The sequence below is a fragment of the Pantherophis guttatus genome, chromosome 18 (genome assembly GCF_059756535.1).
Source record: "Pantherophis guttatus breed Tessera chromosome 18, ASM5975653v1, whole genome shotgun sequence".
In the NCBI taxonomy this organism is placed as follows: domain Eukaryota; kingdom Metazoa; phylum Chordata; class Lepidosauria; order Squamata; family Colubridae; genus Pantherophis; species Pantherophis guttatus.
In genome coordinates this window covers 3,972,501-3,990,947 of record NC_142080.1, presented here as the reverse complement: position 1 = coordinate 3,990,947, position 18,447 = coordinate 3,972,501, and the positions used below count along the sequence as shown (strand labels likewise).

Below are 18,447 nucleotides of genomic sequence, written 5' to 3'. Positions count from 1 at the left end.
AGCTTAGTAGAATAAAATTTTAAAATTTTAAGTTCCGGAGCTCGCAGAATGTCTGCTTCTTTCTTTACTAATATACCGGGAACTCGTATTTTTACAATGGTTTGTAATATAAGAATTCAACCAGCTCCCCGAATACCAGGGTCCTGTACGGGGTCTTGAGCCCCGAATGCTGACCCGAAACTGGGCGATGTGAAGAGTCAGGGAAGATGGAAGAGGACAAGTGACACAATAAAAGAGAATATTGGCAGCTCGGGGTTGAAATGAAGGGTCCTTGGTGCTCTCGGACTTCGGTAGTTTTCTCGCAGAGGTTTTGTGACCCAGCTAGGTAACATCTGTGTGCAGGCACACACAGGTCTTCCTTCCAGGTCTTCAGGTTTGAGAAGTGGAAATTGGGTTTCGGCAAAAGTCATGAAATAATAATTTCTCAAATCACCGTCAACTTTTGCCAGCTGAGTTGCCGTAAAGAGAACCAGTGACTTACCTGGCCTTGCCAGTCTACGGCGTTCACCAGGATCACGTTTTCGGGCAGTGCGGCATCCGACACGAGGATATGATTCAGCTGGTCGTAAACGACCTTGCGAGGAATCTGGGTGGAGAAAAGCAGGCAGGTTTTGAAGGGCTCCCAGCCCTTTGGGGTAGTCCACACAACTAGGAGTACTAACTGTGACTTTCGTGTACGATTTTCACGAAATCTTCATCAAACAAAATCTTCATCAAATGGGAACCCTGAAGGTTGTTGTAACTTGCTGTCTGAATGCTTCAGAAGTGTAGCCAGTCACAAAAAGCTGATCCAGAGGATACTCTCTAACATTCTACTCAGCAAGTCACCTCAATACAAGGCAAGTTTAGCCAACTCAATTCAACTCAACTCAATGAAAGGCAATGCAACTCAACTCAACTCAACGTCAACAAGTCAACTCAACTCAATGAAGGCAAGTTAAGCCACCTTAATTCAATACAACCCAACTTAGCAAGTCAAGTCAAGTCAACTTAACTTATCAACTCAGCTCAATGCAAGGCAAGTTAAGCCAACTCAACTCGACGAAAGGCAAGGCAACTTAACTCAACAACTCAACTCAACTCAATGCAAGGCAAGTTAAGCCAACTCAACTCGACGAAAGGCAAGGCAACTTAACTCAACAACTCAACTCAACTCAATGCAAGGCAAGTTAAGCCACCTCAATTCAATACACCTCAACTCAACAAAAGGCAACTCAATTCAACTCAACTCAACAAGTCAACTCAACAAGTCAACTAAGCTCAATGCAAGGCAAGTTAAGCCAACTCAACTCAACATCAACTCAACACAAGGCAAGTTAAGCCAACACAACTCAATTCAATGAAAGGCAAGGCAACTCAACTCAACTCTACTCAACAAGTCAACTCAACTCAAGGCAAGGCAAGCTAAGCCAACTCAACTCAAGTCAACTCAACGCAAGGCAAGCTAAGCCAACTCAACTCCATGAAAGGCAAGGCACTACCCAATTCCAGACCCACTCATCAGATCCGGAAGAACATTTCCTCATTCTAATATGAAACCAGGGGTGTAGAGCGCAGCAGAGCAGATTCCCCACCCCATCCTTACTCCAACTGAAAGCTGCTTCAAGAGAGGAAGTTAATTCTGTTCCTGCCACCCTCATCCTTTCTCCCCAAATCCGCTGAAGGGGGTCCTGAACTGGTAAGCGGCATCGTAGTCATAGCTCACCTGTGTACTGTGACATAAATCCGGGGACCTTTCGCTGTCGGAGCTGTTGGTCCTTTCGCTCAGCGGCTTGGAAAGCTGACGTTCCTTGAGCGGGGTGCTGCGTTTCTGACGGGGGGTGTGCACGGTGCTGTCCATTTTGCTGTCACCGATAAGAAGAAACACGTTAGTTAAAAAACTTAGTGCTGTAAAAACTCAGGGAGGATAATCCAAGTGACGCCACAACTGGAGGGGAAGTCTGAGGTTGCTTCTTCTTGACAACAGGAGCCAAAAAGGGGTAGTCCTTGACTTACAATCGTTTGTTTAGCGACACTTTGAAGTTACATCGGCACTGGAAAACAAAGGACTTATAACCGGTCCTCATATTCAGGACTGTCGCAGCTTCCCCAGTCACATGATCAAAATTTGGGTGCTTGTATGTCTCTCTCTATCTTCTGTCTATCTACAATATCTATCTATCTATCTATCTATCTATCTATCTATCTATCTATCTCTTCACCTTTTCTCTCTCTCCTGTCTATCTACAATATCTATCTATCTATCTATCTATCTATCTATCTATCTATCTATCTATCTATCTATCTATCATTTATCTATCTCTTCACCTTCTCTCTCTCTCTCTCTCTCGTCTATCTACAATATCTATCTATCATCTATCTATCTATCTATCTATCTATCTATCTATCTATCTATCTATCATCTATCATCTCTCTCTTCACCTTCTCTCTCTCCCTCTCTATCTTCTGTCTATCTACAATATCTATCTATTGCTCCTAGAAGCACGAAGCCGAAGACACCAGCCTGAAGATGACAAATGAGACTTCATCGAAACGTTGCCAAGAAACCTCCAATTTTACGCGGGAGAAAACTCGAATAACCAAAGAACCAATATCTATCTATCTATCTATCTATCTATCTATCTATCTATCTATCTATCTATCTATCTATCTATCTATCATCTCTCTCTTCACCTTCTCTCTCTCTCTCTATCTTCTGTCTATCTACAATATCTATCTATCTATCTATCTATCTATCTATCTATCTATCTATCTATCTCTTCACCTTCTCTCTCTCTCTCTATCTTCTGTCTATCTACAATATCTATCTATCTATCTATCTATCTATCTATCTATCTATCTATCTATCTATCTATCTATCTATCATCTAAAATGATTGTATTTTCTTTCATTTTAAACTGTATTTTATTCCAATTTTCATTTTAAGTCATATTTCATCCAATTCCATTTTAAATTGGTTTTCTCCGATTTGAGTAATAATTTGGTGTCTGGAACTCTGCCTTCTTGATATGGCCCGAGGGCGAATCAATGAAGTCAACGAAACCAACCTGGGTGAGGCCATGCTTTGAAGGTCCCCCTTGCTCGTTTTCATTGGCGTCTTGACTTTTTCGGGGATAATTAAGGTGTTGGAGAGGTCCCCATAAGTGTCCTGCTCGTTCCCTTCCTAGACAAACGGGGAAAAGACACGTTCAGTGCTGATTTGTTTCCTCCCCGCCCCCAAGGAAACCAAAGAGAATCCGCTACTTCCTAAGCGCTTACCAGAATATCTGTTTCGTTGATGTTGTCGTCCATGATTTTGGTCCGATTCGGTTTGAGTTTGTCCCCAGAGGAGGCTTCGATCTGGATTGGATGTGAAGGAGAAAAAGAAAAAAGGATATTAAAAATAAAAAACAAACAAACCACATATCCAGAAGGTGGCAATTCAAGATATTCGCTGTCAGGGTTCAGATGGATGCTTCCAAAGAAATCCAGTTATTTATTAGGAGCTTCATGTGGGCACGTTCCCAAGTGAAGCCAGCTCTGACTCCACGTAATTTACGCCCCAAATCATGACCCTGTTTCCCCCCCACCCCCCAGGGTGTGTCATCAATCACATTCGCCACCAGAGTAATTTCTCGGATTGTAGAGATCACTTCCCTCGGCCGCTGTGGGTAACCCTGGGAGACAGCCTTGAGAGAGATATGTCTGGAATGTACTTCTGTTTTTGGCTGCCATGCTGCTTCATCGGTTTCCCATCCCCCTTGCCTATGGCGACTCGAGAGCAGGCCAGGGATGCTTTGCGAGTTGACATTTGCATTGAGGCAGGCAGGCCCCTCTACTTAAGAAAGATATACAGGAAGTCCTTGACTTACGACCACAATTGAGCCCAACATTTCTGGTGTTAAGTGAGAAGTTGGTTAAGCGAGTTTTGCCAAGTTTTAAGACCTTTTTTTGCCTCAGTGGTTAAGTGAACCACTGCAGTTGATAAGTCAGTCACCCAGTTGTTAAATGAATCGGCCTTCCCCCTTGACTTGGCTGATCAGAAGGTCGCAATAGGGGATCACGTGACCCCCGGGATGCTGCGACCGTCATAAATATGAGTCGGTGGCCAAGCGTCCGAATTTTGATCGCATGACCATGGGAATGCTGCAATGGTCGTTAAGTGTGAAAAATGGTCGTACATCACTTTTTTCAGTGTTCTTGTAACTCTGAATGGTTGCTAAATGAACCGCCGTAAGTTGAGGACTTAATGTCTACAGCAGTTTGCTGCGTATAGGTAATCCTTGACTTATGACCAGAACTGAGCCCCAAATTTTCCCTTACTGGGTGAGATAGCTAAGTGAGCTTTGCCCCGTTTTACGACCTTCCTTGCCACCGTTGTTAACTGAATCACTGACTCCGGTCATCAGGAAGTCGCAAAAGGGGGAAATCACGTGATCACTGCAACCGTCGTAAATACGAGCCACTTGCCAAGCGTCCGAATTTTGATCACGTGACCCGCGGGGATTCTGCAGTGGGCGTTAAGTGTGACCGACGGTCGTACGCCATTTTTTTTCGGTGGCTGTTGTAACGTGGAACGGTCGCTAAACGAATGTTCGTAAGTCAAGGACTACCTTATACAGTGCTGCCTTGTCAGGATAGGGAAAACATATCTTATTTTCCTGCTGGAATTGCAATAATTTCTAACGTCCGGGTGGATATTTTCCTGTTGTTGTTGTTGTTGTTTTCTGTCGACTTACTGGGCTGGTGGTGTCCTTCCCGAGGCTTCCTTTGCTGTTCAGGCTTCCAATTTCTGTCTGAGAACTGGACTGGGACATTCCTTCAAAGAAAGGCCTGGAAAACAAGAGCAGAGCGGGGTCAGGCGGCTGCCAAAAATCAAGAGGAATGAATGGACGATGGTCCCAAATTTTCCCAAGAGCAGCAGGAGAAGGTCCCCCCCCCCACTAAGGAAAACTTCGGAAAGACCACAAGGTTAGAAATCTCCCTGGAAATAGCCACAGCACTTAGACTTCTATACCGCTTCACAGAGCTTCACAGCCCTCTCTAAGCGGTTTACGGAATCAGCCTCTTGCCCTCCAAACAATCTGGGTCCTCATTTTACCCACCTCGGAAGGACGGAAGGCTGAGTCGACCTTGAGCCTGGGGAAGATTCGAACTGCCAAATTGCAGGCAGCTGGCAGGCAGGCAGGATTAGCCTGCAGTACTGCACTCTAACTACTGCTCGCTCATCCATCCATCCATCCATCCATATCCATCCATCCATCCATATCTATCTATCTATCTATCTATCTATCTATCTATCTATCTATCTATCTATCTATCGATCTATCGATCTATCGATCTATCTATCTATCTATCTATCTAATCTATCTATCTATCTATCTATCTATCTATCTATTGATCTATCATCTCTCTCTCCCCCTAGCTAGCTAGCTACCTATCAATCTCTATCAGTATCTCTCTCTCTCTCTGTCTATCATTTATATCTATCGATCGATCGATCTATCATCTCTCTCTCTCTCTCCCCCTAGCTAGCTAACTAGCTATCTAACTATCAATCTCTATCAGTATCTCTCTCTCTCATATCTATCATCTATCTATCTATCTATCTATCTATCTATCTATCATCTATCTATCTATGTCTGTCTGTCTGTCTGTCTATCTATCATCTATATCTATCTATCTATCATCTATATCTATCTATTGATCGATCGATCTATCATCTCTCTCTCCCCCCCAAGCTAGCTAACTAGCTACCTATCAATCTCTATCAGTATCTCTCTCTTTCTTATCTATCTATCTATCTATCTATCTATCTATCTATCTATCTATCTATCTATCATCTCTCTCTCTCCCTAGCTAGCTAGCTACCTCTCTCTCTCTCTCTCTCTCTCTCTCTCTCTCTCTCTCTCTCTTTCTATCGCAATAGCACTTATATACTGCTTTACAGTGCTTCACAGCCCTCTCTTAGCGGTTCGCCCCCAACAATCTGGGTCCTCATTTTACTGACCTTGGAAGGACGGAAGGCTGAGTCAACCTTGAGCCTGGTGAAGATTCGAACTGCCAAAATTGCAGGCAGCCGGCAGTCAGCAGAAGTAGCCTGCAGTACTGCCCTCTAACCACTGCGCCACCTCAGCTCATAAAAATCCAAGCGTGTCCCCTGTTAGTTCCCCTCCAAATTTCATTTCTTGGGACATTTTCCGAAAAGGGTCGAGACGGTGGGCAGACGTCATGGCTTCCTCCGTTCGGCCCCCTTCGATTTCCCAGAACTCCCCCGCAGCGCTTACTTGAGTTTGGGCTTGGGGGTGCTGAGGATGCTCTCCGTATCCTCCATCTCGGGACCGCTGTCGCTGGGATTGTACATCTCCAGGCTGTCGTAAAGCTCGTCTAAGTCTTCTTCCACCTCCCGGATCTGCTCCCGAGAAACGTGTTCTAAGCCGAAGCCCACCTGGTGGAGAAAAAGGGTTCGCGGTCAGGATGGGGGGGGGGGCTCAACGCTCCGAGGAAACGTTTTCATGCCTTCGTTTCACATGGGGGGGACGGGGACTCGGCTTACGAGGGACCAGAATTTAGGATACTAAGCCAGGCCATAGTTGAGTGAGTTGCACCCAATTTTTTTTTACTTTTTTGAGGGGATTGTTAAACAAATCATTGTGGCTGGGGAGGGAGGGAGGAAGGAGAAAAGAAGGGAAGGAAAAGAGAAAGGGAGGGAGGGAGGGAGGAGAAAAGAAGGGAAGGGAAAAAGAAAGAGGGAGGGAGGGAGGAAAAGGAAGGAGAAAAGAAGGGAAGGGAAAGAGAAAGAGGGAGAGAGGGAGGAAGAGGAAAAGAAGGGAAGGGAAAGAGAAAGAGGGAGGGCGGGAGGAAGGAAGGAAGGAGAAAAGTAGGGAAGGGAAAGAGAAAGAGGGAGGGAGGGAAGAAGAAAGAAGGAAGGAAGGAAGGAAGAAAAGAAGGGAAGGGGAAGAGAAAGAGGGAGGGCGGGAGGAAGGAAGGAAGGGGAAAAGAAGGGAAGGGAAAGAGAAAGAGGGAGGGAGGGAGCAGAAGGAAGGAAGGAGAAAAGAAGGGAAGGGAAAGAGAAAGAGGAAGGGAGGGAGGAAGGAAGGAGAAAAGAAGGGAAGGAAAAGAGAAAGGGAGGGAGGGAGGAAGGAAGGAAGGAAGGAAGAGGAAAAGAAGGGAAGAGAAAGAGGGAGGGAGGGAGGAAGGAAGGAGAATTCTGGGAGTTGAAGTCCTTCCATCAAGCTGCCAAGATTGGAAAACACTTATGTTAAAAGGCAATAGCTTTAGTCTGGCAAGATTCTGTCCCTCAGCAAATAAAGAATTGGGACTCGGTGGGATTTCCCGGTGCCCTCTATGGGTTTGGCCTCACGTGCGCCAAAAAACCGTAATTGGTTAACCAAAAGCTAGCCCGAAGCTACCGCCAACTAAACCCCCTTCTAGCTTTTGCAGACGGACATAAAAACCCCAAAACCTCCTTTCTTAAGTCTCAGGCACTCCTTTCTCGGCAGGAAGAGGACGATATTAAGGAGTCCGTTTGTGGAGTTTTTTTTTTTCCCCACCACCCTCCGTACGAAATCTACATTTGCAAAGAAATCCGCTCCGCCCACCCCAGAGCCCAAAAGCCCATTTAACACCGATTTTTTTTTCCCCTTTTTCCTTTTTTTAACGGTCAAGTGAGTGAAATAGAAATCTAAAACCTGGCCCCGCTTACCTCATCCGAGACTTTGAACCTTTTCAGCAAAGCCACAAACTTCTGCTTAATATTTGGCTGCTGTGAAAAAGAGGGATGGGTTGCCTGTTAGAGAAAGAGCCGGGCGAGGGACCCGGGCCGAGAGAAGCCAAAATTTGGCAATGCATACACAGCCCATGCTTCCCCCTCCCACCCACCCACCCGCAAAGAGCCAGGTGGAAAGCAATGTTGTGGCCCGTCAGCAGCCTGTGCAGCTAGTAGCTGATTCCGACAGCGAGGAGGCTGGTGTGGTGCTGCGCCAGCAGCCTGTGCAGCTGGTGCTCGAGTCGGACAGTGAGGAGGCTGGAGAAGATGTGGTGCCAGAGGCCGGGATTCAGCCAGGACCTTCAGGACCTCCAGAAGCTCCCTTAAGTGAAGAGGACGAAGAGGAGGAGCCTTTTCTCAATACACGGGTGCGCAGAGCTGCCAAAAGGCAGGAGTGGCTCCTCAGGAGGAGGTCTCCTCGAGAGTAAGGCTTGAGGGTTCCTTCAACCTTCCCTCATGCTCCCTTCCTTCCCTCCCTCATGCTCTATTCCTTCTTTCCTTCAATCCTCCCTCATGCTCTATTCCTTCCTTCCTTCAATCCTCCCTCATGCTCTACTCCTTCCTTCCTTCAATCCTCCCTCATGCTCTATTCCTTCTTTCCTTCCCTCCTTCCTTCCCTCCCTCATGCTCTATTCCTTTCTTCAACCCTCCCTCATGTTCTATTCCTTCCTTCCTTCAATCCTCCCTCATGCTCTATTCCTTCCTTCCTTCAATCCTCCCTCATGCTCTATTCCTTCCTCCCTCCCACTCTATTCCTTCTTTCCTTCCCTCCTTCCTTCCCTCCCTCATGCTCTATTCCTTCCTTCAACCCTCCCTCATGCTCCCTCCCTTCCCTCCCTTCCTCCCTCCCTCATGCTCTATTCCTTCCTTCCTTCAATCCTCCCTCATGCTCTATTCCTTTCAACCCTCCCTCATGTTCTATTCCTTCCTTCCTTCAATCCTCCCTCATGCTCTATTCCTTCCTTCAACCCTCCCTCATGTTCCTTCCTTCCTTCAATCCTCCCTCATGCTCTATTCCTTCCTTCAACCCTCCCTCATGTTCCTTCCTTCCTTCAATCCTCCCTCATGCTCTATTCCTTCCTCCCTCCCACTCTATTCCTTCTTTCCTTCCCTCCTTCCTTCCCTCCCTCATGCTCTATTCCTTCCTTCAACCCTCCCTCATGTTCTATTCCTTCCTTCCTTCCCTCCCTCATGCTCTATTCCTTCCTTCAACCCTCCCTCATGTTCCTTCCTTCCTTCAATCCTCCCTCATGCTCTATTCCTTCCTCCCTCCCACTCTATTCCTTCTTTCCTTCCCTCCTTCCTTCCCTCCCTCATGCTCTATTCCTCCCTCCCTCCCACTCTATTCCTTCTTTCCTTCCCTCCTTCCTTCCCTCCCTCATGCTCTATTCCTTCCTTCAACCTTCCCTCCCTCATGCTCTATTCCTTCCTTCCCTCCCTCATGCTCCCTCTTCCTTCCCTCCCTCCCTCCCTCCCTCATGCTCTATTCCTTCCTTCCCTCCCACTCTATTCCTTCTTTCCTTCCCTCCTTCCTTCCCTCCCTCATGCTCTATTCCTTCCTTCAACCTTCCCTCCCTCATGCTCTATTCCTTCCTTCCCTCCCTCATGCTCCCTCTTCCTTCCCTCCCTCCCTCCCTCCCTCATGCTCTATTCCTTCCTCCCTCCCACTCTATTCCTTCTTTCCTTCCCTCCTTCCTTCCCTCCCTCATGCTCTATTCCTTCCTTCAACCCTCCCTCATGTTCCTTCCTTCCTTCAATCCTCCCTCATGCTCTATTCCTTCCTCCCTCCCACTCTATTCCTTCCTTCCTTCCCTCCCTCCTTCCTTCCCTCCCTCATGCTCTATTCCTCCCTCCCTCCCACTCTATTCCTTCTTTCCTTCCCTCCTTCCTTCCCTCCCTCATGCTCTATTCCTTCCTTCAACCTTCCCTCCCTCATGCTCTATTCCTTCCTTCCCTCCCTCATGCTCCCTCTTCCTTCCCTCCCTCCCTCCCTCCCACATGCTCTATTCCTTCCTTCCTTCAATCCTCCCTCATGCTCTATTCCTTCCTCCCTCCCACTCTATTCCTTCCTTCCTTCCCTCCCTCCTTCCTTCCCTCCCTCATGCTCTATTCCTCCCTCCCTCCCACTCTATTCCTTCTTTCCTTCCCTCCTTCCTTCCCTCCCTCATGCTCTATTCCTTCCTTCAACCTTCCCTCCCTCATGCTCTATTCCTTCCTTCCCTCCCTCATGCTCCCTCTTCCTTCCCTCCCTCCCTCCCTCCCTCATGCTCTATTCCTTCCTTCCTTCAATCCTCTCTCATGCTCTATTCCTTCCTTCCCTCCTTCCTTCCCTCCCTCCCAGTGGTTAGAATGCAGCATTGCAGGCTCTACTGACTGCCAGCAGTTCGATCCTGACTAGTTCAAGGTAGACTCAGTCTTCCATCCTTCCGAGGTCAGTAAAAGGAGGATCCGGATTTGTTGGGGGGCAAATATGCTGACTCTATAAACCGCTTAGAGAGGCCGTAAAAGTGCTGTGAAGCGGTATATAAGTCTTGCTATGAGGTCCAACATGACTCACCCGAGTGATGGCAGAAGCGGAGGTGAGTTTCCGTCTGGGTTTTTTCACCTTCCTAAGATCGTCGTCTTCGTAGAACAAATCCTGCCGGGAAGAAAATGGAGAAGCCGTTGCAGAATTCAAGCAGCCTCCTTACTCAGAGTTTTTGTTTAAAAAAAAAAATCAAGCCAAACCCTGAAAGTGAGATACCGACGGGTCGTCCTCGACTTACGACTATACTTGGGATCAGAATTTTCACTGCTACCGTGTTTCCCCGAAAATAAGACCCGGTCTGCAATGGCCAACAACCCCAAGGAGAACAGCCAAGGTTGAAAATAGAATACAGAATACAAGAATTACAAAGTTGGAAGGAACCCTGGAGGTCATTTAGTCCACCCCCTGCTTCAAGCAGGAGTGCCTACACCATTCTGGACAAACGGCTGCCTAATCTCTTCTTGAAAACCTCCAGTGATGAAGCACCCGCAACTTCTAGTGGCAAGCTGTTCCACTGGTTAAATTATTCTAATTATCAGGAAATTCCTCCTTGGTAAGTTCCAGGTTGCTTCTCTCCTTGGTTATACGTTTCCATCCCGGCAAGACGGATGCTGGACTCACTTGTCCGTGCAGGGGGTCATCGCTTCCTTCTTGCTCGGATGAGAAGCTCTCCTCTTCCTCCTCGGAGTAGTTATCAATGTCAGGGGAGCGATCTAAGGAAGCAAGGCAGACGATCAAACAAAGCTTTCGCGCCTCTCATGGCCTGCCTTGATTTTTGTCGTCTCTTTCGCCAAGCAAACCGTGGCGGCAAGTGAAGCCGATCCCCACGGTCGTTGAATGAATCCTGTTTTCCCCACCCGTCGTTCGAAAAACCAGCTAGGACGGTTGCAAACGGCCATCGTGAGAGACACAAACATACACATAGGACGCTGCAAACCTTTGTAAATACACACGGCCCCTGAATTTTGATCCCACGGGAGCTCACGCGGGAGCCTGCGACGGTCGTTAAGCGTGAGGACTGGTGGCCAGACACTACTTTCGGCGGCTGTCGCAGCTCCGAACGGACGCTAAATGCATGCATGGCCGTCGGTCGAGGACTTGCCTGCACCTGATAATTTAGACTTGAGTCCTTCGTGGTCGATGGGCTGGCTGGACAGGGAGTAGATTTTGATTTCGGCCACCGGCACGGAGACGTCTTTCGCGTTGCTGTGCAATCCCAAGACCAGGGCCCCCTCGCTCGGGTGCTGCATCACCTGTCAACGACAAACAGAAGGCCAAATTGCCTGTGTGTGTGTGTGTGTGTGTGTGTGTGTCTCCGAAAGCTTAAAAACCACGAGCAAAATGCCCAGAGAGAGAGAGAGAGAGAGAGAGAGAGAGAGAGAGAGACAGATGGTCATTTGGCCCGTCTGGACCTTCCCCATCTGCCTCACCTACCTCGGCCATGTTGATCAGGCCCACCGCCAAAGTTTTGTAGCCTAGGAAAGTCCGGTTCTTGTACCGCTTCCTTCTCTGTAACATGATCTGCAGCTTGTTGGCGTCTCGCTTCAGGAAGTGAGGGTACTGCGGAAAGAAAGGCAGGGGAAGAGACCAAGAGAGGGAGAGGAGAGGAGAGGAGAGGAGAGGAGAGGAGAGGAGAGGAGAGGAGAGGAGAGGAGAGGAGAGGAGAAGAGAGAAGAGGAGACCAGAAGAGAGAAAAGAGGGAAGAAACCGGAGAGGAGAGGAGAGGAGAGGAGAGGAGAGGAGAAGAGAGGAGAGGAGAGGAGGGGATTGGAGGGAAGGGAAGGGAAGGGAAGGGAAGGGAAGGGAAGGGAAGGGAAGGGAAGAGAAGAGAAGAGAAGAGAAGAGAAGAGAAGAGAAGAGAAGAGAAGAGAAGAGAAGAGAAACTTTTATTGTCATTTTTTTACTATGAGCACACTGGCACACATTAAAAATGAAATTCTGTTGCTTGCTCTCAAAAGAAGTATATATCTACCCATACACAACACACATATACACATGCTACACACACACACACACACACACACACACACACACACACACACACACACACACACACACACAGAGTGAGTGGGGTTTGCTACAACTGCCCCTTTTAGCACTGATGATGTAACCTAGTTGGGTCACGAAACGTCTGCAAGAAATCCACCCAGCTCAGAGAGCACCCAGGACCCCTCACTGCAACCCCGAGCTACAAATATTCTTCTTTGTCAAACGCGCGTTTTAAGTCCCGGTGTTTGGCGTAGAGCCGGAATTCCGCTCAAGCGCGCGCTTACCTGTAAGGAGAAAGTCAGCTGAAGTTCCGTTTCCACGAGTCCGCTGACGGGCAGCACAATCTCGTTGGACCTCAGGATGCGCTTGGAACCCTGCAAGAAGCGTGGGGTCACTTGGTCTGCTGCAAACAGCCGAGGCCGTCCTGGGATCGGAGTCCCCAAAGGGTATATTCAGGGGCGAGTTGCTGGAGGTTCGTAGGGGTTCGAGAGAACCTCTAGCTAAGATTGTGCAGTTTCGAGAACCCGCAAATCCCACTCCTGGTTGGCCCCGCCCGCCCCACCCCTCCCAGGAGTCCCCACGCGGCCCATTTTGGATGCAGGTAAGTGCAGGGCGCGCGCGGAGGCTCGGGGAGGGCCTACTGGAAGTTCGGGAAACGGGCCCATTTCCAGCCTTCCAGAGGCCCTCTGGAGCCTGGGGAGGCTGTTTTCGCTCTCTCAGAGGCTCGAGGAAAGCCTCCGGAGCATGGGGAGGGCAAAAACACCCTCCCTCGCCGTGGTGCAGGAGGCCACACCCATCATGGCTACGCCCATCCAGCAACCGGGCAGAGAATCCCTTGCTAAAATTTTTGAAGCCCACCACCCCTGGGTAGATTACAGGTAGGGTCATGGTTGGCTTGCTAGGCTGCCTCGCTTTGCAACCTCACGACTGTTAACGGGTGGAGGGAGGGAGGGAAGGCGCTGGAAGGTAAGGGAGGTTTTGGAGAGGGAAATTTGGAATGCAAGGGTGCCAACTGGAAGCCCAAGACAGACCTGACACCTCAAAGTCGCCAGCTGGGAAAGTCCGAAGCAGACAGACCCCTCTTAAAAAATATTGAGAGTGTGCAAGTGATTGGGGAAAAAGAGAAAATTTTCCTTCTGCTGTTTGCGCGCGAAATCATTAGAGCTGGCTTTTCTACTGCTGCACTCATATGGAATCTTCAGCAAAGTTATATTATCTTGGTAAAAACCATGTCCCCCAGATTTTTTTCCCCTTGCTATCTAACCCAGTGGAATGGTTGAGAGGTATGGGTAGGTCCTCTACGTACGACCACAACTGAGCCCCAGATTTCTGTCGTTAAGTGAGATGTTTGTGGACTGAGTTTTGCCTCGTTTTACGGACTTTTCTTGCCACATTTGTTAAGGGAACCCCTGCCAGTTGATAAGTTAGGAACATGGTCATTATGCGAATCTGGCTTCTCCATTGATTTTGCTTGTCAAAAGGTTTTATATATATAAATCTAAGTGCTATTGCTATCTTCCTTCCTTCCTTCCTTCCTTCCTTCCTTCCTTCCTTCCTTCCTCCCTCCCTCTCTCCCTCCCTCCCTCCTCCCTTCCGTCCTTCCTTCCTTCCTTCCGTGAAATCCAGCAGGTTCTGACAGGTTCTGGAGAACCGGTAGCTGAAATTTTGAACAGTTCGGAGAACCGACAATTACCACCTCTGGCTGGTCCCAGAGTGGGGTGGGAATGGAGATTTTGCAATATCCTTCCCCCAGGAGTGGGGAGGGAATGGGGATTTTGCAGTATCCTTCCCCTGGAGTGGGGTGGGAATGGAGATTTTGCAATTTCCTTCCCCTGCCACGCCCACCAAGCCACGCCCACAGAACCAGTAATTAAAAAAAAATTGGATTTCACCACTGCTTCCTTCTCAGTGCTTAGAGTACAGGATTGCAGGTTAACTCTACCGACTGCCAGGAGTTCGATCCTGGCCGGCTCATAGTTGGCTCAGCCTTCCATCCTTCCACGGTCGGTAAAATGAGGACCCAGATTGTTGGGGACAACATGGTGACTCTGTCAACCGCTTAGAGAGGGCAGGAAAGCCCTGTGAAGCAATATATAAGCTTAAGAGCTTTTGCTATTTTCCACTTTGGACCCGATCGGTTCTTAAGCAACACAGAGCGAGTAACTTCTGTGACTCTTAAGGCTACTATGTAGTTGCCACGTCCTCGTTCCTCAGCATGACATACCTGCAGCTTGACGGCAATCACCACTGAGCTGAGATCCTTATCCATCTCTTTCAGCATGATGAGCTTCTTCAAGGTAAGACTGAACAGCCTATAGAGTGAGAGGGGAAAAGCTTAAAAATCCATCAAAAATCCAGGTAGAAATCTCTTGGATCCTGATGTAAAACAGAAAGGAAAATGCTTTTATACGACATTTGCCTAGAGCAGTGATTCTCAACCTTGGCAAGTTTGAAGACGTGTGGACTTCAGCTCCCAAAATTCCCGAGCCAACTGTGATCTGCTCACCTTACGGAGTTAGAATCAGCATACCTGGTGTATGACGTCAACAGGTAAGCAGGCAAGCTAAACCCAACCGGCTAAATTCAGACAAGAGAAATTCCACAAGGGAAATTCAGACCAGGGAAATTCTACAAGATAGAATATTCTACAAAATAGTTCTACAAAATAAAATAACCGAGTTGGAAGGGACCTTGGAGGTCTTCTAGTCCAACTCCCTGTTGAGGCTAAATTCAGACAAGCTAATTTATGTATGTATGTATGTATGTATGTATGTATGTATGTATGTATGTATTTATTTATTTATTTATTTAATTTTAATTTGTATACCGCCCTTCTCCAGCAGGACTCAGGGCGGTGAACAGCCAGAATAAAACAGAACATACCAAATTTAAAAACAGTTTAAAAATGATTAAATATTTTGGGCCGCAATTTAAAACAACCCAATTAAAATCAATTAAATTTAACCAAAACAGTGGGATCAAGCCAGCCCACTGGCATTCAACAGCTAGCCAGAGAAGCTCCCTTCAGTCAAACTGAGATTTAGATGCAAAAGACTTCTTGGCTTCCAGGAGCTCCATTAAAAGGGGTTTTTTGGTCGACTACCACCTCCAACGATAAGTGCTTTGCCGTTCATTTATTTGACCCGGTCTCCGGATATAAAACTAATTCTTTGACATGCTTCTTCAAAAAAAAGAAAAAAAAAAAACCAATTCTTTGCCCAAAAAAATAGACTATTCCCTAACAAACTTGAGATTTTAAAAATAATATCAGCCATTTGGAAAAGCCAAAATAACCCCGGAAAAAAAATCAGTTCTTGCTAAGGGCTGGCATTTGATGGACAAAGAAGTCTCATTTCTGTATTTTAGATTTGTTTACTGTAGCCGAGCGGAGAGTTATGGAAAAAGGCAGCAGGTTTGTTTAAAACCATGTACAATATTTATTCTGGAGCTGCCCTGCCTGAGGATTTTTATTGGAGTATGTAGAAGATACGTATCTTCGTTTGGCCGCTTTGGGATACAGATGGAAAAATTGGAGCAATTTTTGGAGTGCCCGGGGTTAGCTGGCTGGTTTAAAAGAAAAGCAACTTTCTTTCTTTCTTTCTTTCTTTCTTTCTTTCTTTCTTTCTTTCTTTCTTTCTTTCTTTCTTTCTTTCTTTCTTTCTTTTTTTGGCTGAAAATCTTCGAGGGGAGAAATGTCTGCCTTGAAGGTTTTGATTGTTGATAAGAATCAGGAAACAATCAATAACCCTCCGGAGAGAAACAAATACAATTATGCCGACAGCTATAGTTAATCTGAGCAACTGCAGAATTCAGCTTCACGCTATCCTGTTATTTCTACCTAAAATTAGCTTCCTTCCTTCCTTCTTCCATTCTTTCCAGCCTTCCTTCCTTCTCTTTTTCCTTCTTTCCTCCTTTCTCTAGCTTCCTTTCCTTTCCTTCCTTCTTTCCACTTTCCAGCCTTCCTTCCTTCCTCTCTTCTTTCCATTTTCTTCTCCCTTTCCTCCCTCATTCCTGTTTTCTTCTAATTCCTCCCTTCCTATTTTTCCTTCCTTCCTTCTCTATCTTCCTTCCTTCCTTCTTTATCTTCCTTCCTTCCCCTTCTCTTCTTTCCTTCCATCCCTTTGTCTTCCTTCCTTCCTTTTCTTTCCCCTTCATTATCCTCTCCTTCCTTCTTTCCTTCCTCCACCCTCCCTTCTTTCTTTTCTTCCATTTCTCTCCCCTTCATTCTCACTTCCTTTTCGCTCTGCACAAACCACAATTTTAGAAAGGATGAAATAAATAAATAAATAAATAAAAGGCACCTCTGAAGCGATGAGCACAAGTTGCAAAGAGTTATTTTTTACCTGGGTTGTGTTGATGCCACGAAAACTGACTTCGGGCAAACCAGCTACGGGATTGTTTTATCTTAAGCCGCAAACTAACTAGCATCCGGGGGCGGATTGATTTCCTTATCGAATTTCTACGCTGCCCATCTAACCTAAGCAACTTTAAGAGGCTTGCAAACAAGATAAAGGAAACGATATAAAAGAACGTGGCCGAAAGCACGCTTAAAAACGGGAAAAAATTAAAAACCAGGTTAAAATTTTGCAAGATCGGATGGAAAAGTTGGGACGCTCGTTTCCCCATCCGGCTGCAACCTGCAATGAACAGAATTATTTGCAAAGACGCACAAATGTGAGTTGCCTAGAATCCGGAGCCTTGGTAGTACAGTGGTCTAAAGCACCCTGTTATTAAGACCAGCTGCCTGCAATTACTGCAGGTTCGAATCTCGCCAGGCTCAAGGTTGACTCAGCCTTCCATCCTTTCTAAGGTAGGTAAATTGAGGACCCGGATTGTGGGGGCAATAAGCTGACTTTGTATAAAATATACAAAAGTATGAAGGCTATTGCTTAGCGCATTGTAAGCCGCCCTGAGTCTCCGGAGAAGGGCGGCATATAAATCAAATTAAAAAAAAAAAAAAAGTCCAGTGTGATTTTTCAAATTAAAATCAAATAAAAAAAGAATTAAGGAAAGTCCAAACTGCCCGTTTTCCCCCTTCAGTTCCAGTGCCAGGGAAGGAAAAGGCCTCTGATGTAACAGGAAAGCTTGTTCAGCTTCTACACACACCCACACACACAACAACAACAACACAAGCTTAGATTTTCCACCCTCTAATTTTTTCCCCTGCAAAACACAAAACTAGAGTGCTGACATCCATTTCCAGAAGGGCCACCTGCAAAAAGAAAGCACTGAGATTCGCTTTAATGCTACACACACACACACACACACACACACAAGTACAACAACAACAACAGAAGCCTGGATTTGCCACCCTCTAATTTTTCCCCTGCAAAACACGAAACTAGAGTGCTGACATCCATTTCCAGAAGGGCCACCTGCAAAGAGAAAGCACTGAGATTCGCTTTAATGCTACACAAACACACCCACACGTACACACACACACACACAAACAGACTGGAGAAAGGACTTCTTTCTGTGCCACATGGCAGCTGAGCGAATAGAGGCTTGAAGATATTCTGGGATTCTTATTCTGAGATTCGTTTTAATGCTACACAAAAACACACACACAAACACACACAAGATTTGTGTGTTACACAAATACACAAAAAGACTGGAGAAAGGAACTTTCCCCTCTGTTCCACCGGGGCAGCTGAGCCTAACAGAAGCTTGAAGGTTATTCTATTATTCTGTGTTTGAAGATAATTCCGTTATTCTTACATTTTGAGATTCATTGGTAATGCTACCTACACACGCACACAGACACACACAATGACACAAATAGACTGGAGAGAGAGACCCTCCCTTTCGGTGCCACTTTGCAGCTTTCGAGTGTGCAGTGAAAAGCGAAAGTGTGACAACGAAGGAAAAAAGTTGGCTGAGAAAATTGGAGGTTTTGTTTTTTTCCTCCCCCGCTTACATTAATTACACTCCAATTATCTTTTTAACTTCCAAATGCTCTTTTATTTTTATTTTTATTTATTTATTTTTTTTGCTGGAGCGCCGCAGAGAATTTTTTTTTTTTTTTTAAAGGGAGCCATTTTTTTTAACAGCTGGGTTTTTATTTCAAGCCCAAAATATCTCACCCGATGTTATTTCTTTCTGAGGAAAGGGATAGGCTTCAAAAATTTTTAGCAAGGATTTCTCTGCCCGGTTGCTGAGTGGGCGTGGCCATGGTGGGTATGGC

General features: G+C 46.6%; 1 protein-coding gene across 14 annotated transcripts in view; it reads right to left on the bottom strand.

Annotated features, from left to right (window-relative positions):
* PACS1 (phosphofurin acidic cluster sorting protein 1) overlaps window positions 1-18,447 on the bottom strand; it is a 73,046-nt gene that overhangs the window by 34,407 nt on the left and 20,192 nt on the right. For 4 of the 14 annotated variants that reach the window (XM_087881040.1, XM_087881053.1, XM_087881044.1 and 1 more), the window contains exons 2-14: window positions 14,488-14,575; window positions 12,548-12,637; window positions 11,709-11,834; window positions 11,377-11,527; window positions 10,896-10,987; window positions 10,305-10,385; window positions 7,685-7,744; window positions 6,267-6,427; window positions 4,719-4,812; window positions 3,259-3,339; window positions 3,048-3,163; window positions 1,706-1,844; window positions 482-586 (exon numbers count right to left, since the gene is read on the bottom strand). In XM_087881040.1, the coding sequence (XP_087737166.1) occupies window positions 482-586; window positions 1,706-1,844; window positions 3,048-3,163; window positions 3,259-3,339; window positions 4,719-4,812; window positions 6,267-6,427; window positions 7,685-7,744; window positions 10,305-10,385; window positions 10,896-10,987; window positions 11,377-11,527; window positions 11,709-11,834; window positions 12,548-12,637; window positions 14,488-14,575 (1,384 nt within the window). The remainder of the gene's footprint in view (window positions 1-481; window positions 587-1,705; window positions 1,845-3,047; window positions 3,164-3,258; window positions 3,340-4,718; window positions 4,813-6,266; window positions 6,428-7,684; window positions 7,745-10,304; window positions 10,386-10,895; window positions 10,988-11,376; window positions 11,528-11,708; window positions 11,835-12,547; window positions 12,638-14,487; window positions 14,576-18,447) is intronic. The other 10 variants (XM_087881042.1, XM_087881054.1, XM_087881045.1 and 7 more) reach the window with 3 other exon arrangements.